General features: G+C 44.4%; 1 protein-coding gene across 3 annotated transcripts in view; it reads left to right on the forward strand.

Moving 5' to 3' along the window:
* Positions 1-24,472, forward strand: part of DOCK5 (dedicator of cytokinesis 5) — a 134,214-nt gene that overhangs the window by 61,959 nt on the left and 47,783 nt on the right. For all 3 annotated transcript variants that reach the window (XR_012666138.1, XR_012666137.1, XM_048829101.2), the window contains exons 13-27: positions 732-857; positions 1,619-1,743; positions 2,583-2,681; positions 3,763-3,835; positions 7,584-7,687; positions 9,391-9,580; positions 11,736-11,833; positions 13,160-13,249; positions 14,398-14,498; positions 15,870-16,004; positions 18,004-18,115; positions 19,719-19,789; positions 21,046-21,152; positions 23,002-23,138; positions 23,749-23,844. Coding sequence is in view for 1 of the 3 variants with exons in the window: in XM_048829101.2 (XP_048685058.1) it covers positions 732-857; positions 1,619-1,743; positions 2,583-2,681; positions 3,763-3,835; positions 7,584-7,687; positions 9,391-9,580; positions 11,736-11,833; positions 13,160-13,249; positions 14,398-14,498; positions 15,870-16,004; positions 18,004-18,115; positions 19,719-19,789; positions 21,046-21,152; positions 23,002-23,138; positions 23,749-23,844 (1,664 nt within the window). In the remaining 2 variants the exon portion in view is untranslated. The remainder of the gene's footprint in view (positions 1-731; positions 858-1,618; positions 1,744-2,582; positions 2,682-3,762; positions 3,836-7,583; positions 7,688-9,390; positions 9,581-11,735; positions 11,834-13,159; positions 13,250-14,397; positions 14,499-15,869; positions 16,005-18,003; positions 18,116-19,718; positions 19,790-21,045; positions 21,153-23,001; positions 23,139-23,748; positions 23,845-24,472) is intronic.

Raw genomic sequence — 24,472 nt, forward strand, 5'->3', positions numbered from 1 at the left:
GGGAGACTGCAACAGACTCACCAGTGGTTTATACTTACTAAGTATTTATTCCATCCTTACTCAAAACAGAAGACTTGTCCATTTCCCCCACTAAACTTGTTTGCCGCCAGTGTTGTAGTTACCTTGGTAAACTACACTCCACAGCTTACATCTCCTTTTATCCCATCACACCCAACCCCTCTGTTTCTCCTCAATGATTTGGATGTGTCTGAAACCTTATGGTTTGGATTCTGCCGCCCTTGCTCAAATTAAATAGTACCTTACTCCAGTGACAGTTCCACTGTAATTCTGGGTCTACTTGCAGAATTAGGCCATGAGTAAGTGTTGGAGAATCAGGCCCAGTGGAAACTTGGGGTTGCATATTTTAGCTGTGTGTTTGGGATACTACATTATATATATCAAACAAGAAAATAGTCATTAGTTTTCTCTCCTTAAGCCCAGGGTTCATGGTCATACTGTAAGGAGAGTGATCACTTAAGATGAGCTATTATCAGCAGGAGAGCGGGGGGGGGGGGGGGGGAAGAAAACCTTTAGTAGTGATAATCAAGGTGGGCCATTTCCAGCAGTTAACAGGAACGTCTGATGAAGTGAGCTATAGCTCACGAAAGCTTATGCTCAAATAAATTGGTTAGTCTCTAAGGTGCCACTAGTACTCCTTTTCTTTTTGGTCATACTATAGACATTGCACTTGTACCAGTAAACATTTATTAAGTACCATATTTTTTTCTTAGGCCTCTGGGTCTCCCTGAAGCTGTTACCTGGAGACTTAGCCCAGGTTCAGAAGGATTTTTCTCATCTTGTCGACAGATCGACTGCAGTGGCTCGCAAAATGGGATTCCCTGAGATTATTCTGCCCGGTAGGTATCTTATCTTCATGAGCACAAACTCTGACTTGCTACCGTGCTTGTGAAGGACGTAGGAAGACACAGAAATCCTGAATTTACCTGTTGTGCAGAGCTTTGTTCCATAGTTGGTTGAAAAGTGTGTGGTGTTTTCCACTAAAATTTTCAAAGAAGATTAACATTTTCCTATTTTGTCAAAAACTTTCAACCAGATTTCGGAATTTCATCAAAGAAGTGAAAACTTTGAAAATTTTCAGTTTTGTTTCTGTTATATTTTATTTAAGGAAACCTGAAAAATGTCAATGAATGGAATTTTTTGTAAGAACGTTACCATTTAATCAAAAAGCCATCTTTCATCGTGACATTCCCCCCCCCCCCCCCCCCCCCCCGTTCTATTGAATTCACATAGGGAGGAATTCACCCTGGCAGATAGGAAAGAGAAATACAAAAGGTACAAACTTGGTCATGGCATAATGGAATATGAAGCTTCCTTGCCTTTTATTCATGAGTCCATTTGTGGTCATAAAGAGAGGGGTTGTGTGGAAGTCATGCACGTAAGAATTATTAGCAAGAAGATTGGCACGTGGTAGAGTCTGACCCCAAAACTGAGGTGAAGATGAGACCAGTGGTTCAATCTAGAGCTTCCTTGTTGTCATTCAAGGATGTGAAATAACATGGTCAAAGTCCCATGCGGGGTTGTGAAATGTTAACCCCGTAACTTTCCCCAGCTGGCTGTCTGTGGAAAGCGGCTCACCGGGAGTCTCTTAACGTTTCAGGTGATGTTCGAAACGACATCTACATCACGCTGAAAGAAGGGGAGTTTGACAAAGGGAAGAAGAAGACTCCCAAGAATGTAGAGGTCACCATGTCTGTGCATGATGAAGATGGCAACCTCTTGGAGGTAGGGTGGACCTGCTTGGGTGGTGGGTGACAAAGATGTTGCTTTATGCACGTAGTGGGCTGCTGCAGGATCTCCAGCTGAGATGGCCCTTAATGGAGATCCTTTGTGCAAGGACTGTGTGACTGTTCAGTTAAGGTAATTCTAGGGGACCTCTGTGATTACATTGCTGGGAAAAGCAACAGAAAATGTAATGGACACGCCTGCATTGGTTGAAGGATGGATTAGATGACATAGTGGGTCTTTTCCACTTCAAACATCAATAGGAGGCATAGGATATAGGTACGGTGAGTGCAGTGGTTAGAGCATGGTTCTGGGAATCAGGACTCGTGGGTTCTGTTACCTCTGCTACTTTTATTTTTCTTCCCCCAAACTTGAGCGTTAAGGTTCAGTTAGTCACGTAGGCAACTCAACTGCTGGCGCACAGCTGAAGGTTGCATCCCTTGGCAGCTGGTGACTAGATTGTAGTCTTGGCAGTAATTTACCAAAATAAACAGGGGTCTCACAGAGGCCTCTGGATGCTGAGCTTTAAGTCTCTGTATAACCCTAGATTATTCCAATCTTTTATACAATGAATTTTAGGACTCTGTCCTACTGAATTTACACATTAATATTGATGTAAGGAAATCTTTGAAGGTTACAAGTAAAATGTACAAAAAGTACCAAAATGACTTAGACGGCTAAGTCCCATTTTCAAAAGTGATTTAGGCTCCTGAGTGCCTAAGTCACTTGAAATGGGACTTAGGCTCCTAAGTCACTTAGAGGCTTTTGAAAATTTTACCCTCGGTATTTTTTCCTGACTTTATTTGATCTTCACCTTCTGCTTGTCTTTTTCCCCAAAGAAAGCTATCCATCCAGGTGCTGGTTATGAAGGGATCTCCGAATACAAGTCTGTTGTTTATTATCAAGTCAAGCAGCCTTGCTGGTATGAAACTGTAAAGGTGAGTGTGTGTATTTTACAGTCCTGCTCCCTTCACATGGAGCCTAAAGAATAAGACAAATCAACAAACCTTGAATCAGCAGAGGACATGTAGACTAGCATGTTGTCCTACGTGGTCTAGAGAGACAGTGTTGTCTGGTTTTTCAGCAAACAGGACTCTGGTCCACTTTTAGCTGCAGAAAAGGTATCATCACTGGATCTGTGGTGTGCTTTGAAAAACCATCCGCACCCTTGCTGTAAACAGAGCAGAGTATCTTTGAGATAACTAAAGGGTTTAACTGCTAATATGAATTGGACAGGGTTGGGGGCGTGTCTCTGAAATGGAAAGAACAGACCTGCTTTTCTGCACTTGGAATCCTGGTAAAATAAAACCTCAAAAGGCCCTTCCATTACTTCCTAAACGTTTTTCGTGATGGAAGAGAGAGAGCGTCCTGGATTCCAGACATGATTGAGGCTCTGATTGATTGCATAACCCTGGCCAAGCCAACTGGCCACCTGTACTTCTATAAGGTGATGCATCTGAGAAGAGCTTTCCCAGTAACATAAAGTACAAATGCACATATATTTGTGCATGTGTGTTTATCTGCACACACGCGCACACACACACAAAGTAATTTAAATACCTAGATACCCAAAGGATTCAGGGCTGAACGGCTTTAGCAAATGTTTTCATGAAGATAATGCAAAGAGGATGAGGGGATAACGCTTTCAAAAGGGCCTACGGGAGTTAAATGCTCAAATTTCATTCAGTCTCAATGGCATTTGCTTGTTGAATTCCCTGCGATCCTTTGAAGATCTTAAACGGAAGTAGAGATGAGTTTTCAAATGTAGGGCCCGGGACAAGAACTCCTGGATTCTCTTTCTGACTTTTCCACTGATGTGTTACATTGGGTAAGGTACTTCATCTCTCTAGCTATACTTTCCCCATCTGCAAAATGGTTATAAGGCTTTAGCGTGAGGGATTGGGGCATGTTATGAGACTTGCTTTGCTAGTGTTTGTAAAATATTTTGTGTTCCTCCTAATAAGAGGCATATGAGAAGCCCTAATTGTTGTTCTATTTGACCCCTCACGTAACGTTCAGGTGTCTATTGCAATTGAAGAGGTCAGTCGTTGCCATCTGAGGTTTACGTTCCGTCACCGATCATCACAGGAATGTAAGTACTTGGAGCAGAGATCAGGGAGGTTTTTCCCCCCATGTATATTGTGCACTTCATAGCCTAGGTATGTTTCTGAGCGTCCCGCAAAGATGGAACCAGCATTTGGCCTTCCTTCTAACTTGTTGTCTGCTGGGAAGGGGATGGTTCAGAGTTTGGGATTGGCATGGACCAGCAAGGGAATCTTTTCTGATGAGCCCCCTCAACATAATGGGGGAGCAAAACTGGGCTGCTATTCTAAGAAAACAGGCTTTTCCCATTGGATTTCCGGCACTTTTGCTTCTGATTCTGGTTGGAAATCCCGCAGCAGCAGCCTTTCTTGGTGTGTTTCGGCATTTCCCACTTACTGATTGGAAGCAGGAAATGAGAATGACACATGCAAATGGGGAGAAACAGTTATTTGAACCTTAAAATGGCTTTGTCTATAAAAATGGGAAACAGGACTGCTTGTCCTTGGTGCCGAGGAGCTGAACTACTCCTTTTATTTTTAAGTCCTTTACAAAAGTCAGTGCCGGAATGCGCTGTGACTCAGGTCTTGATGGCCTCGTTGCAGGAGGAATCATAGAATCATAGAATATCAGGGTTGGAAGGGACCTCAGGAGGTCATCTAGTCCAACCCCCTGCTCAAAAGCAGGACCAATCCCCAATTAAATCATCCCAGCCAGGGCTTTGTCAAGCCTGACCTTAAAAACTTCTAAGGAAGGAGATTCTACCACCTTCCTAGGTAACGCATTCCAGTGTTTCACCACCCTCCTAGTGAAAAAGTTTTTCCTAATATCCAACCTAAACCTTCTCCACTGCAACTTGAGACCATTACTCCTTGTCCTGTCCTCTTCTACCACTGAGAATAGTCTAGAACCATCCTCTCTGGAACCACCTCTCAGGTAGTTGAAAGCAGCTATCAAATCCCCCCCTCATTCTTCTCTTCTGCAGACGAAACAATCCCAGTTCCCTCAGCCTCTCCTCATAAGTCATGTGTTCCAGACCCCTAATCATTTTTGTTGCCCTTCGCTGGACTCTTTCCAATTTATCCACATCCTTCTTGTAGTGTGGGGCCCAAAACTGGACACACTACTCCAGATGAGGCCTCACCAATGTCGAATAGAGGGGGACGATCACGTCCCTCGATCTGCTCGCTATGCCCCTACTTATACATCCCAAAATGCCATTGGCCTTCTTGGCAACAAGGGCACACTGCTGACTCATATCCAGCTTCTTGTCCACTGTCACCCCTAGGTCCTTTTCCGCAGAACTGCTGCCTAGCCATTCGGTCCCTAGTCTGTAGCTGTGCATTGGATTCTTCCGTCCTAAGTGCAGGACCCTGCACTTATCCTTATTGAACCTCATCAGATTTCTTTTGGCCCAATCCTCCAATTTGTCTAGGGCCCTCTGTATCCTATCCCTGCCCTCCAGCGTATCTACCACTCCTCCCAGTTTAGCATCATCCGCAAATTTGCTGAGAGTGCAATCCACACCATCCTCCAGATCATTTATGAAGATATTGAACAAAACCGGCCCCAGGACCGACCCCTGGGGCACTCCACTTGACACCGGCTGCCAACTAGACATGGAGCCATTGATCACTACCCGTTGAGCCCGACAATCTAGCCAGCTTTCTACCCACCTTATAGTGCATTCATCCAGCCCATACTTCTTTAACTTGCTGACAACAATACTGTGGGAGACGGTGTCAAAAGCTTTGCTAAAGTCAAGAAACAATACATCCACTGCTTTCCCTTCATCCACAGAACCAGTAATCTCATCATAGAAGGCGATTAGATTAGTCAGGCATGACCTTCTCTTGGTGAATCCATGCTGACTGTTCCTGATCACTTTCCTCTCATGTAAGTGCTTCAGGATTGATTCTTTGAGGACCTGCTCCATGATTTTTCCAGGGACTGAGGTGAGGCTGACTGGCCTGTAGTTCCCAGGATCCTCCTTCTTCCCTTTTTTAAAGATTGGCACTACATTAGCCTTTTTCCAGTCATCCGGGACTTCCCCCGTTCGCCACGAGTTTTCAAAGATAATGGCCAATGGCTCTGCAATCACAGCCGCCAATTCCTTTAGCACTCTCGGATGCAACTCGTCCGGCCCCAGGGACTTGTGCACGTCCAGCTTTTCTAAGTAGTCCCTAACCACCTCTTTCTCCACAGAGGGCTGGCCATCTATTCCCCATGTTGTGATGCCCAGCGCAGCAGTCTGGGAGCTGACCTTGTTAGTGAAGACAGAGGCAAAAAAAGCATTGAGTACATTAGCTTTTTCCACATCCTCTGTCACTAGGTTGCCTCCCTCATTCATTAAGGGGCCCACACTTTCCTTGGCTTTCTTCTTGTTGCCAACATACCTGAAGAAACCCTTCTTGTTACTCTGAACATCTCTTGCTAGCTGCAGCTCCAGGTGCGATTTGGCCCTCCTGATTTCATTCCTACATGCCCGAGCAATATTTTTATACTCTTCCCTGGTCATATGTCCAACCTTCCACTTCTTGTAAGCTTCTTTTTTATGTTTAAGATCCGCTAGGATTTCACCGTTAAGCCAAGCTGGTCGCCTGCCATATTTACTATTCTTTCGACACATCGGGATGGTTTGTCCCTGTAACCTCAGCAGGGATTCCTTTAGATCAAGTCCATGAGAGGCTAATAAGAAAGTTACATAGCCAGAGATCTCATGAAGCTATTTCAGAGCTGTGGGTGGCCCCATAAGATCAGATCATAGCCTGAGAAACTGATCCAAAAAGGGCAGTAAGACACTGTAACAGGGCCTCCTTGGTCCTGCTTCTGTCTTGGTCAACAAATCACGCAGAGACCCTTGTGCTGGTTTAACATCCTGTGCAGTTTATTTATAATTGAGTCCCACCACCTTCATAGTGTAACTAGAGCGTTTACCTCGCACTGCCTGCTTTCCCCCTTTTCACTTCCTTCCGGTGCCTATTTGTGGGCTCTGGCTAACGGCTTCGTTAGCCTTTCTGCCCTGCCCCGCCCCACCCACAAATTAGGCGTAGGTCTGCCTCATCAGCTCCAATCTGCTATGCCTGATTGGAGCCGTTGTGAACAGAGTGCTGACGCAGGGTTTCCTATTTAGCAATCTGTCACAGACACAAATCCATAGAGTTAAATGCAAGATGTGGTGCCAGATTTGCAAAAATAGAGGCAGTAGGTACAAGTTCAGAAAAGCATGCGTTTGCATTCACAATTCCTCTGATTACATGCACAAGTGATTATAAGCTCCTTGGGGCAGAGACTATCTCTTTGTTCTGTATTTGTTCAGTGCCGAGCAAAAGGGGGCCATGGGCTATGACCAGAACTCCTAGCTATTGGAATGCAAATAACAAATACATTAACATTTAAGGCTGTGATTCGCAAAACTGCCTAAGTGATTTGAATGCTCAATTAACATTAAAATGAGGCATCTTTGGAAAATGTCTGCCTAAACCTCTATGCAGAATTGCATGCCCCTGTGTAGGCATGCAAATTGCAGTGCATTTCTTCTTGCATCTACCCATTGAAAATTTGGACATAATGAGGCATTAACAAGGAAGTGTTCCCATCTTATTGTAAAAATGGTCTATTGTGCCTTGAGATGTGTTGCAGTGAAATAGTGCCTTTTAAACAGAAGTTATTACTCTTGCTTTGTTCCTTAGTAGCAGCAAGTAAAAAAGGAACGTTCCCATGGGTTGGGAGCTGGGAGAAAATCCAGGAGACAGACTAGAGGTCCCTTTTAGTGAAGGTTATGTTCTTTCTCTTTGCAGCCAGGGATAAATCGGAGAGAGCTTTCGGGGTGGCCTTTGTGAAACTGATGAATGCGGATGGAACAACTCTGCAGGATGGCAAACACAATTTAGTCATTTACAAGGTAGTTTGGGGAAAAAAACCCTTGGTTGTGCAATCCTTGTACTAGCTGAAAGTCTTTCCCAGCCATGTATGTTGTCTCCTGTTAACACAAGCCCTACTTTACTCACCAATGCAAAGATCCCTTTCAACCTGTTAACCGCCAGAGTCTGAGAACCAGTGACACGCTAAATTATGGTCAGGATAAGTCACCGTTAAATAAGGTTGCACTGGGTGGATCTCTGATCACTTTGACACAGGTCTGATACATTCTTGTAGTAGCTTGTGAATCCATTTTACTTGTTTGCTGTATTTGGCTCCGTAACCCAGACAGCCTGTAGAGAAATGGCATGGAGTCACATCTTTTCCTTTTCTGCCTTTAGGGCAGAAGGCGAAAATCATGTGTAGTCAAAATTACCCTTGAAAATCCCTTAAATCGCAAACCGGAGTGCTGCAGGGTGGCCAGGAGCATTGTCTATGATCAGCAGCACTTTAAAGTCAAGTCCTTTCTCTTCGCGGTACTGCTTGGCCTCCGGAATGAAACACGTGTGGAACCAATCCAGAAAGAATGCTGCCATCACCGGACCCTCTTTATTTGGTTGCCAGAACACAGGCAGGAGATTTTTGTTTTTGCCTTTTAGGGCACGGAGATTTGCAGCCCTATAGAGCAAGCCCGGCTTTATTAAATGTCCAGCTGCATTGCCACAAAACAACACAACCACACAGTCTTTAGCTGCTTTGAAGCCAGGGGTTTGTCTTTCTGATTTTGAAGGGTACGTGCGGTTGGGCATTTTTTTCCAGAAGAGCCCAGTCTCGTCAGCATTAAAAACTCGTTCCGGAAGATAGCCCTTTTTTCTTCGATGATTTTTTTTTTAATTGTTCGGGATACGCTTTTGCTGCCTCTTCATTGGCAGATGCAGCTTCACCAGTCGTCTGCACGTTTCTGAGGTTGAAGCGGTTCCTAAAACTGTTAAGCCAGCCTTGGCTGGCTTTGAATTCCTTCTCATCAGAAGGCTGTCCCTCTTCGGCGGGAGGTTTCAACAGCCCATAGAGGCTGTCTACGCTACCCGCTGGATTGGCGGGCAGCCGTCAACTCACCGTAGTGAAGACACCATGATGAGTCAATCTAAGTACATCGATTTCAGCTCCGTTATTCACGTAGCTGAAGTTGCGTAACTTAGATCAATTCTACCCCCCCCTCCCTCCCACGGAGCGCAAATAGTTGAATTCGTGTAAGTTAAATGCGCATATGATGCGACTCACCTGTATAGGTAAACTACAATACAGAGAGAGGAAAGCTGGTCTGGTGGTTAGGGAATTAGCCTAGAACTTTGGAGATGCAGGTACAAGCTCCTTTTTTGCGGGGAAATGGCTTAGTATCTCTGTGCTTCAGTTCCCAATCTATAAAATGAGGGTGACGGCACTTTCCTACCCCACAGGGGTGTTGAGAAGATAAATGCATTAGAAGAGTGCAAGGTGCTCAGATAGTCTGAGGATGGAGGCCAGATAAGTGCCTTGGATAGAATGTGATTTTTCCATGCTCAACTTAAAAAGAATTCCAGTCCATAACAGATGTGAAAACTGCTGAAAAAACATGCAGTCTGCTGCAGTGTTGGAGAGTATTCGTAGCTAATGAGTGCCTGCCTCCTATGTGGACAGGGGCAAGATGGAGTATTGTCAGTGTCTGAAAATGACCCCCCCCCTCCCCCAACTATGTTCTATCAACAGGGCGATAACAAGAAAATGGAAGACGCTAAATTCTACTTAACTCTTCCTGGCACAAAAGTGGAGGAGGAGAAGGACGGCCCCCCAGGCAAAAACCTGCACCACTTGGCCAACTTCACGCCCACTAAAGACAGCACGAAGGACAGCTTCCAGATTGCCACTCTCATCTGCTCCACCAAACTGACCCAGAACGGTAGGTCTGGTGCTAGCAGTGGGGTGGGCGCTATGCTGTGCTGGGAGAACTGTCTGCCAGGTGAACTAGGCCCTCCCCCTTACACGAAGACTCTCTTAGACACTTTTAGGCGAGAGACTACTTTAACCTGCACCTTCTTACACCTTCCTGTTAGGGGAGAGAGCGACTCTCTTCTGGTCCTCCAGTGTGAATCATAGAAATGTGGGGCTGGAAGGGCCCTCGAGAAGTGGTCAAGTCCAGCACTGTATGCTGAGGCAGGACCAAGTCAACCTCGACCATCCCAAACAGGTGTTTGTTCAACCTGTACTTAAACACCTCCAATGATGGGGATTCCGCCACACCCTTTGGAAGCCTATTCCAGAGCTTAACTACCCATGAAGTTAGAAAGTTTTTCCTAATATCTATCCTAAATTTCCCCTGCTGCAGATTAAACCCATTACTACTTGTCCTACTTTCAGTGTACATGGTGAACAATTGATCAGTCCTCTTTATCACAGCCCTTAATATATTTTTAGGCCGTTACCAGGTTCCCTGCTCAGTTGTCGTCTCTCAAAACTAAACATGCTCAGTTTTTTTAACCATTCCTCGTAGGTCAGAGTTTCTAACCTTTGCTCATTTTTGTTGCTCTCCTCTGGAATCTCTCCATTTATTCCACATCTTTCCTAAAGTGTGGTGTCCAGAAGTGGACACAGTACTCCAGGCTTCAACCCAGGGACAATTACCTCTTATGTCATATAATCATAGACTATCAGGGTTGGAAGGCATCTCAGGAGGTCATCTAGTCCAGCCCCCTGCTCACAGCAGGACCAATCCCCAATTTTTGCCCCAGGTCCCTAAATGGTTCCCTCAAGGATTGAATTCTCAACCCTGGGTTTAGCAGGCCAATGCTCAAACCACTGAGCTATCCCTCCCCCAAGGGATATAACACTCCAATTAATTCACTCCAGAACATGGGCTTTTTTTCATGGCTGCAACACATGGTTGACTCGTCTTCAATTTGTGATCCATTATAACTACCAGATCCTTTTCAGCAGCATGACCACCTAGCCAGTTATTCTCCGTTTTGCCGTTGTGCATTTGATTTGTCCTTCCTAAGTGAAGTATTTTGTACTTGTCTCTGTTGAATTGCATCCTGTGGAATTCAGCTCAGTTCTCTAATTTGTCAAGGTCATTTTTAATTCTCATCCTGTCCTCTAATGTGCTTGCAACCCCTTCCAGCAGATAACGTGTTATCTGCACGTTTTAGAGGTATTCAACTGGAGACAAGGCCAAAATCAGTGGTGATGGGTAAAATGTATATGTGGGGATGGGTCACATATTAGTAAGTGACAGTGAGACTGTCAGTCTAAATCTAGAAGGGAAATCATAGTATAACATACTATGTGGTTTTGGGGTGGAGAGACTGTAAATTATGCCAACTCAGATCCTTTGGACTAAATTTGGCCTTCTGTGTCTTGATTGCATATTATGTGCCTGCTCTTCCTTTAAAAGGTAGTGACCAAGTTTATTTGCAGGCGGTGGTTGAGATCTTCAAAGCAGTCTAGGGGATTTACACACACATCTACTGGTAGCTTTCATGGAGGCTGTGTCTAAATCCCCTAGTCTGTTTTGAAAATCTCAGCTACAGTCTGTCACTGAATTTGATGTCCCTGGATGGTCCAGAGCTGTGATCAATGAAGCCAAAACCTTAACTCGCTTCCTAAAAGAGGCTTAAAATGGGGCTTTAAGCAGCGTTCTGAAAACTCTGAAGGAAACGTAAGAACATTTGTCAGTCAATCATTCAGTCTGATGGATTTCCCAGCTTATGGGTGTCCGCTCTTAAGTAAATGAGAAGTCTGCAAAATTGCATGTTTCATGTGCTAAGATTTAAAATCATAGAATACAGGGTTGGAAGGGACCTCAGGAGGTCATCTAGTCAAACCCCCTGCTCAAAGCAGGACCAATCTCCAACTGAATTATAGGTGTGTCTCTAAGAGCAAGGGCAACTCTGGCAAAGTCAAAACAGCCATTACAAAGTACTATGACTTTTTCTTATAAGCTGATGAGAAAAATAAGCACTGTTTCCATTTCTTTATTGGTCTGCAGCCATTAGGGTAAATCGGCTGTGGTGTTCTTTGCAATCTGTCACTAATTGTCATTGTTCTGTCCTTGGTAGTTGACCTGCTGGGTTTGTTGAACTGGCGTTCTAACTCTCAGCACATAGCGCACAACCTAAAGAAGCTAATGGACGTGGAAGGAGGAGAAATTGTAAAGGTACAAGATCACAGCTTCTGTTGGTGTACATAGAGAGTTAGGTCCCAATCTTGCAAACACGCAGACATGTGCTTAACTTTTTAACCTTGACTACTACTTTTACTTCTTCTTATTTATTAATGACTAAGACCCCACTGTACTACACACTATAGAAACACAGAACAAAAGGACAGTCCCTGCCCCAATCTAAGTATAAGACAGAGACAACAGGTGGATACAGATAGGCAGGGGAGCACCAGGAAACAATGAGACAGGCCTGGTCGGCATGATAGGCAGTGATCTCAGTATTCCAGTGGGTGTGCTAACTTGCTTAAAACACGCAGGCTCATTTACAGATGTGCAGTTACTGACAAGTCCAGAGATAGCATGGACAGTAACAAGTTTTAGGGGGCGTTATGTTCATAACACTACTTTATTTGCAGGATTGGGGCTGTAGGGAGAATTCAATGCAAGTTCTTGCAAAATATGATACGCAGGAAAACCCTGATCATTATTTATTTATTTTCGGTAGCATCTAGGGGCCCCAATCGTGGATTGGGACTCCACTAAGCTAGGTGCTGTACAGACACACAAGAAAAAGACTCTTTGTGCCACAAAGAACTTATTGCCTGAGTCTGAGTGGCTTGAGAACTTTAGCTGAAAATTGGAATTTCCGGGAAAATGAAATTCTGATTTTTGAGAGACTTTTTTTTTTTTTAAACTTTGGATAATCTATATGTCGGCTTACTGGGGCTGTGAAATGGGGGTTCGCTTTGAAGGTCAGTTGAAAATTGTCTGTCTTGCTGAGCTACTTAAGTTAAGGCGGCGTGTTTGTAAAATCAGGACTCCTGGTGATTGCCAAAGGAATGTTGTGCTTGAAAGGCTTGTCCTTGATCCTTTGGCACAGAGCACAAGGTTGACATGCTCCGCTGCAGGCAGAGGCTATGTGTGGGCAAAGTTGGAGTAAGCCCCCTTGCACAGCCAGCCACTCCTGTACTCCCGAACTGTGCCAGATAGAAAGGGGACAGGGCATGGCAGATATGGGCTTACGTGTGATCTTCATGCTGGAGAGTTGCTCACTTCTTATTGGCCTTGCTCCTGCTCCTAGAAAGGAGCAGCTTGGCAGACATGTATCAGCGTGCACAGTGCACATTTGGGCTCCTCTGCATTCCCTATCCTGCTAATCCCTTTTTACCTATTTGTACACATACCTCTGCTGGGCAGGATCAAGCCCTTTCTGTTTTCCTTAAGCTCGTGGGGGGAAAGAGACCAGAAGAGAGGATTCCTGAGCAGCATCGAAACAGAAATAACCTCTGTTTCTGCTTCCCCATTATCTTCTCTCTCTAGTTTTTACAAGACACACTTGATGCACTTTTCAACATAATGATGGAGATGTCAGACAATGAAACATATGACTTCCTTGTGTTCGATGCACTGGTGAGTGGTTATCATCTGCATATCCCAAAGCACCTTTATTTCAGCCTGTCTTCTCATTCTGGTTCCTATTGCTTCCACTGGACAGTTGATTGTTGTCTCGCTCTATGAGAAATATGAAATTATATTTAAATGCTGTTTATACTAGTCAGGAGTCATTGGGTGCTAATGTAAGGCAAGGATATGAGATGTACCATGGCCATTTCCATGAATATAATGAGAATAGGGATTGACATGTACATAATGCCTAGCTACTTACATATAACACTTTTCATCTGTGGATCTCAAAGCAATTTACACAGAAAGAAAGTATTAGTATCCTCCAATAGACTGGACATATGGAGAGGAAGTGAATTACACAAGGTCTCATGGCAGGTCAGTGGCAGAGTTGGAAAGAGACCCAACATCTCCTGAGTCCCAGTCCAGTTCCTATCCATTGGGCAATAGTGCCTCTCAACAAGAGAGCATTTTGTACGAAGATCCCAGTAAAATGTTTAGCAGACTTTACTAAGAGATTGCAGTCTATGTAGAGAGACTGCTTTACCTGTGGAACAAGGAAGCAATTGTTTAATAAAGCTCAGCAACAGAATGCGACAGGTTAGAAAAGAAACTGAAGATCACTGTATCCAGCTGAAACTGCAGGGGGAATTTAGGGAGGCAGGGTGCAGTTACTCAAGCCACAGTTTTAGCAGAGAAGCAGGATTAGGAGCACTATCGATGTAAAGTGCAAGGGGATATTTAATGACTCCAGATGTTCAGAACCTTACTTTTGAGCCTCATCTGAAAACCAGTGCTTCTAGCAGCATTGTGCCTCTCTAACCCCCTGATACGGAAATATTACCATACGGAGTCTGTCACTTACCAAATCACCAGGGCTACTTCATACAGCAGCTGGCTTTACCGTTACAGTTCCCCATCTGTCCATTGAGTAGGCCTGACATTGTCTAACTTCTGTGATGGGACATGATCGCCCTCCAAGGCCATTTGGCCATTATCAGCAGATATGCAACACCATCTATAACATTAAAGCTGAGCAGATCAAGCACAAGCAACCAGCAAAACAAAATGGGACACGATTAGAATAAATTGCAGGACAGTTAGTTGAAGGTCATGCAGTTCAGTACTTCTGTTTCCTTTTGTGTTTTTGGCAGGTATTTATTATTTCTCTGATCGGAGACATCAAGTTCCAGCATTTTAACCCTGTACTTGAAACTTATATTTACAAGCACTTCAGCACCACCCTGGCTTATGTGTAAGTATCAGTAACCACAAACCTAGCTATCACAGTGATCTCTTGCTACTGCATAGATTAGGTGGGGTGTAGGAGATTAAGGTGTGTGGGTGAAAGACAGAGGGTATGTACACCCATGTGTTCCCACCCTGAGATCATCTTGAGAATAGAAGAAAATTATAATTATTTACTGCAGAAATAATTTATGATTGAACTAATTCATTTTAATCGAAGGAAAACATTGGCACTACCTTTGTAAACAGCCAATCAAGCGACTCGTCCCGATGTCCTGTTGAACTGTGACCCTGTCTCCTGGAATTATAAAAGCTAGCGCCTCTTTTGCCTCACCAGCTGCCAAGGGACTTGACATTGCCTGGAACTCTCGAAGACCTTTGAGTGGTTGCTTTCTCCTTCTCTGCACTTGCTGTACAATCGCTGTCAGCAGAGGGTTATTCTCCTCCTCCCCCCCCGCCCCAGCTTGCGGAGGATTCTTCATCCTCACTGCTCTTCGCTAAAAATAAACCCTTTTTTTTTTGGTCTGATTTATGGATGGGCTGCGTCTCAGCTGCTTTGTTACCTTGCCTTGTTTTCCAGCTTGGCTCTACAGTGTGACATCCCCATGATGCCAAGCGGACTAGAGAATTATTCAGTGCTCGCCATACGCTCTGTGCGCCAAAGGGTTTGACAAACAACGAGCTAGATCCTGGCAGTGCAGCGCGTGGGGTAGGCGAAGGCAGGGGCTGCTGCGCACTCAGCAATCCCTCAGATATATGCTGGGTTGCTCAGAGCTTGGTTAATGAGGAGAAAAAGGTGTTTGCTTGAACATTATCCTCCCCAGTGCTATGAGATCTTGAACTTCTACCTAGACAGGGACCAGAGACTAAATAGTGAAGATGCACTTGTACACCTTCTGTCCAAAGCCCTTTATAAATTAAGTCTCAGGAACCCCGCTCTTCTATTAAAGGGGCCATTACCCCTTTGTACATGTAGGTAAACTGATGTCCACAGCAGCTAAGAATCTGGTGTTCAGGTTCTGAGATTCTCAGAATTAATGGGCTTCCCAAATTCTTAATTAAAGCTGCCCAGGCTCAACACTTTGAAAAAACAGGCCACAAAGTTAGAGTTTTCAAAAGGACTTAGCACCCACATTTGGGGCCAGATTCTGGGAGCTGCTGGGTGCTGAGCACTTTTGAAAATCTGCTCCCATGTGGGTTGCCCAAGGTCCCAGAGTGACTCCGTGGCAGAGCTGTGACTAGAATCCAGAGGCTCTTACTCCCGGTCGCTAGCTCTCTAACCACTAGACCACAGTCCCTTTGTGGGATACGGGAGCCTGGTTTAGCTTCCCCTGTAACTACACCTGCGTTTATTCTCCTCTTCTTTTCCTTTACTAAGGAAACTCACCAGAGTACTGAACTATTACATACGAAATGCAGATGACTCCAGCAAGACAGAATTGCTGTTCGCTGCCCTGAAAGCCTTGAAGTATCTGTTCCGATTCATCGTCCAGTCACGGGTGCTGTACCTGAGGTGAGGCAGACCCTCGAGACTGTGCAAAATATCCACAGAGGGTACAAACTGGCATCGCTCTAGCCAAGGGAGCCTGCTTTCGATTTCCTCCAGCGGAGGATGCCCCGAGTTATTAAGAAAAGACCTCTATAGCTGCCTTTCATCCAGGACTGTAGAGAGATCTGTGTGGGTGGGTGGAGATATTGATCAGAACAAGGGAAAACAACTTAGAACACGTTCCTTGGGGTGAAATTCTTTCTAATCATTCACATCTTACATAAGCTGCATACTGCAATGCAGATAAGGAGTCTAAACTCGGTGGTTGTTTTTTAAATGCCTTCCTTGTTTAAGAAGCTTCCTCATTTTAAGGGACTTTTGGGGGTATTTCTGCTAGGTTCTGTGAAGATCCAGATTGTTTAGAGTTCCCCTTCAGGTTTTTTTAAATCAATCTTTAGTGGTGAGAGAAAAATCCCCTTCTATATTAATCCGTTCAATGGAAATGTTTGCACATTATGGAGGATGCCTGATTCTGCTCCCATTGAGCTCTTTGCAGTAGACATTAAAATGCACTGTCAGCTACTTGAGATCACTTTGTACGTCGCCTCACACAATGGGGTCCTCGTGCAGGACTAGAGCTCGTAGCCACTAAGATAACACTAATAATAATTAATGCTATTTGTTACAGTTCAGGACAACTGCACCTGTATTCTCCCTCCATGGTCCACCAAGGGCTAAGAGTTTCTGGCTGCCAGCTGTCACCTCTTTTGGGCAAAGACCCATGTGTGTGTGTCTCTCCCGACTGGATTTTTTTTCAGGCTGCACAGTTCCCTGCCTACACTGTGATATTCCTAGCAAGCCTAAACAGACTAAACTAAACTGCCTGACTAAACAGACTGCCTAAACAGGCCAGCATCTGCGCTTTGCTTACTATAAACAGAGTAATGGCCCACAGTTACATCTTACCACACAGCTCTTTCTACGCAAGCACGTTTATTCTTAAGCTAGAAGCAATAATGAGAAAACTTATTAAAAACAAAGAACCTGCACAATACAAAACGGCTCAACTTTGGTCTCTGCAAACTCCAACCTCGGACTCTTGTAGGTGTCAATCCTTCAAAAACCCACAACTGCGTTTTCCCTGTCATTGTAAGTTCATAACTGTCTCAGATCTGGAACCCAGGCTGGGCAGTTCAGCAGTCTCTGGGAACAGGTAATCATCAGACAATCACCTCTCCTCAGGATGTAGTTTCAGAAGGCAGAGTTTTTGCAGAACCAGAGGTGAGGAATGTGCAGTAAGCTCTCCCTTGGTATACCTCACAAAATCCACTTAGCACTTACTGTCCCAAAAGTCCACTTTTGTCTGGCACCTTTTCAATATAGTCCTCCCAGCCTCACACCACATCTCCCCCCGTAGAGAGATTATATATAATCCTAGCCTACAATAACACATAAACTTTGCATTTAATACAATGGATTCCAAAGATACTTAAACTTAATAAATAAGGATATGCAGGAAATTCCCCATCACTGTCCTAGTATATGCCAGATTGCGACGTGTGTCTCATAGCCCGAAACCATTCTTCACACGATTCTCAGCAACCATTCAGGACTGTTTTCTCCTCTTAGTCGTTCAAAGCCAACGTAGAATGAGCTGGATTCTCTTCTGACTCGGACATAATCAACAGAATTTGTAAACTATGCTTAAACGTCAAATTTGGTCATCGTTGAAGCCAGAAAGGACCCAGCTTGACTCTCAGATTCCAGGCTGAGTTTGTGGTTCGGAAAATGCCCCCCCAAATCTTTTTGCTATTAAATTTAACAGATTTAATCTGGAAATCATTGATGCAGTAAATCAAGAACCCCACACAGCCACTTTTACTGTCACTTTTCATAGCAAAAGAGCACTTTAAGAGGTTGCTCTGGAGGATAAAATGTATTTAAGCCGTTGTGGCAGTATTCCTCGCTCTGGCCTAGATTGGTGTGTATAGCCAATGTGACTGACGTTCCTGCTCTTTTTCAGGTTTTATGGGAAAGACGAAGATGGGGATGAGTTTAACAATGCAATCCGCAAGTTGTTTTTCTCCTTCAATGTCCTCATGGACCGACCGCTAGAGGAGGCTGTCAAGATTAAGGTTGGTCTAAAGCCTGTTTTGAATGGTGGTACACATCTATTCTGAGGACAGGTAATCAGTATTAAAGCCCCCAAAGTGTAGCAAGTATTAATCTGAGCTCTTTAAGCTTTGCACAACTGTGACAAACGCTAAAATCTTGGCATTGAAATGCAGCCCCTTCTGGGGTCGAGGCTGACACCAAGTCAGCCTGTAACAATGTTGTAGGGAGGACAACAGTTTGGCCAGTGACACCTGGGATTATGAATGATTCAGACAGCAAATGATATGGAAATAAACGTAACAAATGTAGATAAGGAAAGTAATGAAAGACCAACAAGCTTTTGTCTGTGTCTTAACTTGTTCTGCTTTCTTGTTTGTCTTGCGTGAACTTTACTTGGAGCCCTCTGAGTGAGTGAGGAACAGAGAAGCCATGCAATAAGGCTTACTTGCTGCTTTCTTCTTTAAAATGCTTCTGGCCAAAATGCATTAGTCACTTTCCACCGGAAGGATTGATTCTAGATAAGAGAGGCTTCGCATTTCAATGTTTGATCGATTTAAAAACCACCCTCTCCAATGCCTGTGTGGTGAGGGGCCGTTCTTCCTGCAGCATGGAATTTTTTGTTCCCACCACCAAAAGCAGATGGGGAGAATGCCTCTACAGCAAACCCAGGGGAGACCTTCAGTAGCTGTCACACACCGGCACTCAGATGCTGCTGTGATGACCCATAGGTGCCTAGATAGCTTGTTATTGGTATTGTTCATGGACCTACCAAACTGTGCCTCTAAGGAGCAATGCAAAGGGAGCACTTGGGTGTATTCTGCATCAGAGACCATGTTTCCTGGGACTCCCTGCCAGAGGGGAGTCATTTGCTGCTCCTCTTTTAAGGGGTACGGCATACCTTAAACACCCCCTCCCACACGCACATGGTTGGCTAGCACATGCTCCTCCTTACACCAGTCTCAACAAGTTGTTCTTAAGAGTGGGGACAAATGAGCTGCAGTTGAGCACAGGGTCTGTGATTCTTATGGGGGCTGTGTACGATGGAAGGTAGGGTGGAGTCCAAGCTCCCCTTGACTTTCTGACCATATAAGGGCTGGCTACAGTCCAGTCCAAAGAGTTTTAAACAAGAGCGAAAGTCAGACACCATTGTCTTTTTCTATTCAAGTTTTTTTCAGCTTGTGGCTAGGCCAATGCTGTGAGGAGGAGGGCTTTATTTTTAGCAAACAAACAAAACAAAAAAAAGTGTAAAACATATTTCTCATCTCTCTGCTTGCCTGTCCAATGCATTTTGATTTTTTCAAGAAGCCCAGTCCCTCGGACAGCAGTGTGTTCACAACCAGAAAGTCAAAAATTAGGCACTGGCTAAAAGCGTTTCATGTAGCATCCTTTCAGCTCTGATCTGCAGAGGTGCAGATGCAGAGGCTTGAATTAGATCACGAACCGGCACAGGGTTAGCGTTAGGGGTTAGGGTTAGGGTTGTCTGCATCTTTGCTTTTGCCCAGACCAGATACTACCACTGGTGATGTGAGCCTCTTCCAATGATGTCGAGCAGCAAGTCCTCAGGCTTGTTCTCTTTTACAACGAATGGATTAATCTAACCCATGTATGTTTTTTCTTCTCCAGGGCGCAGCTTTAAAATACTTACCAAGCATCATAAATGACGTCAAACTGGTATTTGATCCGGTTGAGCTCAGGTGATTGTGTTAAGCATATTTGTTGTCTAAACCTACTAAATATGCATCTTTGTGGGGAGGGGGGGAGTTGGAAACTGTGCTAATTTTAATAATTAAATTGCGTTGCACAAGCTGCGTGATTTAATGTGAGCGGTTCCTTGGAAGGATTTAGAGGAAGCCACATAATGGTTTTAGAGCTGCAGCCCAAAGGAATTAGCGTGTTTCAGCTGAATTTTCCTCTGAGTTCTGAGGCTTTCTCCAAACTGAAAATTCAAGGGCTACAAAGCCATATGGATGAAACCCAGTGACTATGATTCCACAGACCCTGGATCATTAGGTCTCAGGTTTCCAAGGCCCAAAGGGTGACAAAGGCCAGACAGGAGGGATACAAACAATTTATTCATGCACGAAACTTAAAGTGCAGTGGATTTCTTTTCCTCGGTGTAAATAGCTTTCCCTGCCTGCGTTCAGGAGCCTTATTTCGGATAAATAATAGTGAGAGGACACCAAATGTATGTGGAATGTAATTCACTCTGGGGGTGAAATGAGTGATCTCCCTTGAAGTGGGGGATATATTTGGGAGATTATGCTTGCGGTGATCAAAATGGCCAAGTCTCCCACAACAAGGGCTCATTGGGCTGACATGATTAAGACACATCAGCTTCATTGCCAATGGCACACAAGGGGGCGATGTGGCCAGCATCGTGTCTGACCATCTTTGACTGCCCTAACCTGACAGGTCAAGTACCCATTTTGCATCTGGGTGAACTGGAAGTGGCTTTTCAGCATGAGATTCAAACCCACGACCTTCAGGATTTTGTAGTCAAGGACCTTAGCTACTCAGCCACCGCTGCACCTCATATGTTATCTTGCACCCTTGCAAAATCCTATTTGCTTAGAGAGACTTTCATTTTATTTTTATTTCTGGCAGGAAAGTTAGATATATATTTTCTAAAAGTGATAGGGAAGGACAAATATGTTCTGTGCCTGGGCTGATGAATTTTCATGATAACTTGTTGTAATGTTAGATTAATTATCTGAGAGGTATAAATCTGCTGATTCTGGTCACTGTTCATTTTATTTTAAGTTCTTTAGTGAGCTTCCTGAAACCATATAACATGAGACTTCCATATCGGTTTACCTTGAGACTGTTCTCAACACAATGGCACAACTGCTTGAGCAGGGGCAGGGCAATGTAATATTATGTGGAACCATGCCAACAGCATTCTCTGGGTGAAAATACTGACCATCTGTCTACCTTGTGCTTTGCATTCTAGCATCCTCTTCAGCAAATTTATCCAAAGTATCCCTGACAACCAGTTAGTTCGGCAGAAACTCAACTGCATGACCAAGGTAGTGGACAGTGATCTGTTCAAACAATCCGGTGAGTAGCCTATTGAGATCTCCAGAAACTGCAGGAAATGCACCTTCTCAAACAAATACTTGTCTGTAAAGTTCATGTCTCTCTTTTAAATTTCTCCTTCAAATCCCTCCTTAAAATTCTCCTTTGCTGTGATGCCTACAAAAAAACTTGGCAACAGCGAGGTTGTTGGTGTGCTGAGGCCACTGCCTATATGCCGACCAATGCGGTCTCATAGATGGGGGACTACAAAGACACAATCTGATGTCTCTTGTCTTATACTTAGATAGTAAGTTCTTTTGGGGGCAGGGACCAATTTTATGTTCTGTTTGTATTACACCTGACACACTGGGATGCTGGTCCATGGTGGACGCTCTTAGTCATGACCGCAATACTGAAAATTAATAAAAATTACAGTAACACCCCCTGGTCAATTTTAGTTTTGATGTCTGTCTCGGGATAAGGATGATTTCTTTTGGGTTTATTGGTACGTTTTTTGGTTTCTCTTTCCCTAAGCGTATTCCCTAGCAAAGAGCAGTAGTTAAGAGATGGTGAGATAATGGATCCCTTATGTTGGGCACATTGAGCCAATCCCTAAGATCATCACTAAGGACCATGCACCATAGCTCTTTGCTCCTATACGTAGAAGCAGTACTATGTTTCTCCAGGATGTTAAAACACAGATGCAGATACTAGGGTTTCTAGAATGGCAAAAACATGAACACACATTGCTGGAGAGGCAGCCATTAAGTAACAGGCAGCAATAAAAATTGAGCCACTTATTAAGGATGTAAATGTGGATTTAGGTGCCTAATTTTAGACACCCAAATTTGAAAATTGTGCCCTTAACCGCTCTCTGCTTCATTTCCGAATCTGTAAAATGAGGATAATAATCTTTACTCTTCTTTGCAAAGCCCTTTGAGAGCTTGAAAAGCCCTAGGTGTGTACTTGGTGTTACCATGATGTGTAGAGGTTATAATCCCGAGTATGACTGCAGCCAGTAGAGGTTTTCCTTTATCTCAAAGGAGTCTGTGCATCTGTAATTAATGATACTGGGTTCTGTACATGCCAGGTTTTATCCAGGCTGCATAGTTTCCAGATTAGCTGGAGCCTGTGCTGTGTACAGCCACCATTTGTTATGGACATCAGATCTATTTTAGGTACTTATCTGGCCCCCATAACTCGTAGAGGGGAGCGCCTCACAATCTTTAATGTGCTGATCCTTGCAACATCCGTGTGAGGTAGAGAAGTGCTATTATCCCCATTTTATAGATGGGGAACTGGGGCAGAGAGAGACAGGTAAAATTTTCAAAAGCGCCTACTAAATCCCATTTTCAAAAGTGACGTAAGGCCAGATTTTCAAAGATATTCAGGCATCTAACCTGCTTCGGTGCTTTCGAAAATCCCACTAAGCTCCTGTTTGCATCTTTAGTTGGCTATATAAGAGCTAGATATTATTATTAAATAACTGAAAAATCTGGCCCTAAATCACTTTTGAAAATGGGATTTAGTCTCCTAAAAGCCTGTGTCACTTCTGAAAATTTTACCCATAGACCCTTACTTAAGGTCATGCAGGGAGTCAAGCAAGGCAGGAAATCAAACCTGGGATCTCCCAAGTCCTATGTTAGTGTCCTAGCCATGGGACCATCTAATACATATATTGAGAGAAATCTCTCTCGTGCAATCTGTCTAATTAGAAGAGAGGCAATCTGTGCTGTCATCTACCTGTTCCAACCACTGTGACATGATTTTAATTTTGGTGACTGAGTCAGAGTGAGGAGCACAAAGTTTTCTTTTTGTGGTCACTTATACTTGGCTCTGAAGATTATTCTTAGGCCATAGTGATACATTGTTCTGTTTCTTCATTTCTCAGAATGCAGAGATGCTCTCCTGCCTCTGCTAATAGATCAGCTAAGTGGCCAACTGGATGACAATTCAAACAAGCCTGATCATGAGGCCTGCTCTCAGCTCCTCAGTAACGTTCTAGAAGTGCTTGACCGGAAGGATGTGGTGAGTATGGGCTCTAGTCTGTCATCCTCACTGGTAGGGTTACACTGGTATAGGTCAGAGGAGGAACAAAACCTTCTTAAGTGCACCTCCCAGAACCAGTCTTTATAGAGTTAATGAGACCAGATGTTCACAGAAGTTTTTCCACATTGGGTATTGGCATGAGACGTTTGAGTCGAAGTAAGATAAATCCGACGTATCAAAAATGAACCTAAGACATTCTAGGACAGAACAGGGGAAGGCATGGTCAGGTCATCCCCAGAGAGGTGCTCCCCTGCTGATGCAACGCATGTAGGGGATATAGAAAAAAGGGGCTCAAGTTAGAGCTGCCCTGGGGGCCGATCCAGCTCCAGCATAGGGAAGATTAGCCTCCTGTGAATCCCTTTGCTGGGCCCTGGACTGGTGCAGAGATGTATTCCCCCGCCCCCTTCTCGGAGTCTGAAACTACTTTCTATTTAAATGAATTTCTGATGGGCAAAAAGTCTCCTTTTCTCATGTCTTCTGACAATAAATAGCCACAGTCAGCCTGGCCCTTCCCGACAACAAATCTCTCTGTAGAATGGACCATGCTGAGATTAATCTAAAACAGCCCGTGCTTCTTTAATCTCTTCAGGGGCCCACTGCAGTTCACATCCAGCTGATCATGGAGCGCCTGCTGAGGAGAATAAACCGGACGGTGATTGGAATGAGCAGACAGTCTCTGCATATTGTGAGAGCCTTTTGCTTGCTTCTGTTCTTTGCTTTCTACCCCTTGCTCTGACGCTTCAGCAGATGGGAGCTTTCCGTCACAGTCTGTCCTGCTATGGACTGCAAATTGTGCCAGTGCGTTATAAAATCTCTGTCCTGTTTCCTGCGCCCTGCTGGGGTCTATGGGAGGCCTGCCCCAGCCCTATTAAAATCGGGTCTGGATGGCTGTAGAGAGAGGTACTCTGCTAAGGCACCATTTTTAATCATGTCTGGGGCGGTAGTGGCTGCAAGTTGTTACTGTCTGGTGACTCTTTGGCAGCTTGTATGTGCAGTGTGTTTGAGTCTCAGTCCAGTTCCTAATAGTCAGACAGCCACATTGTAGAAACACTAATTAATTTGCTTCCGATGTTGAATGGAACCAGATGCTGATGTACCCTCGACCCTGTAGGTGTCCTCTCCAAGTCTGGGGTGAAGCAGGTTGATAGGAAAACAAGAGGAGGTTGGCACCATTCTGGCCTGCCCTATACTTGGTCTGTGGATGGATAGAGAACTCCAGGGCTGTCAATCCAGCACTAAATTCACTTTATAAGAAGAGGCTTTGACATTGGCGAATGGTTTCCTTCAGATGTGTTCATAACGAAGACTTGGAG

This window comes from Caretta caretta, chromosome 26, assembly GCF_965140235.1.
Source record: "Caretta caretta isolate rCarCar2 chromosome 26, rCarCar1.hap1, whole genome shotgun sequence".
NCBI lineage: Eukaryota > Metazoa > Chordata > Testudines > Cheloniidae > Caretta > Caretta caretta.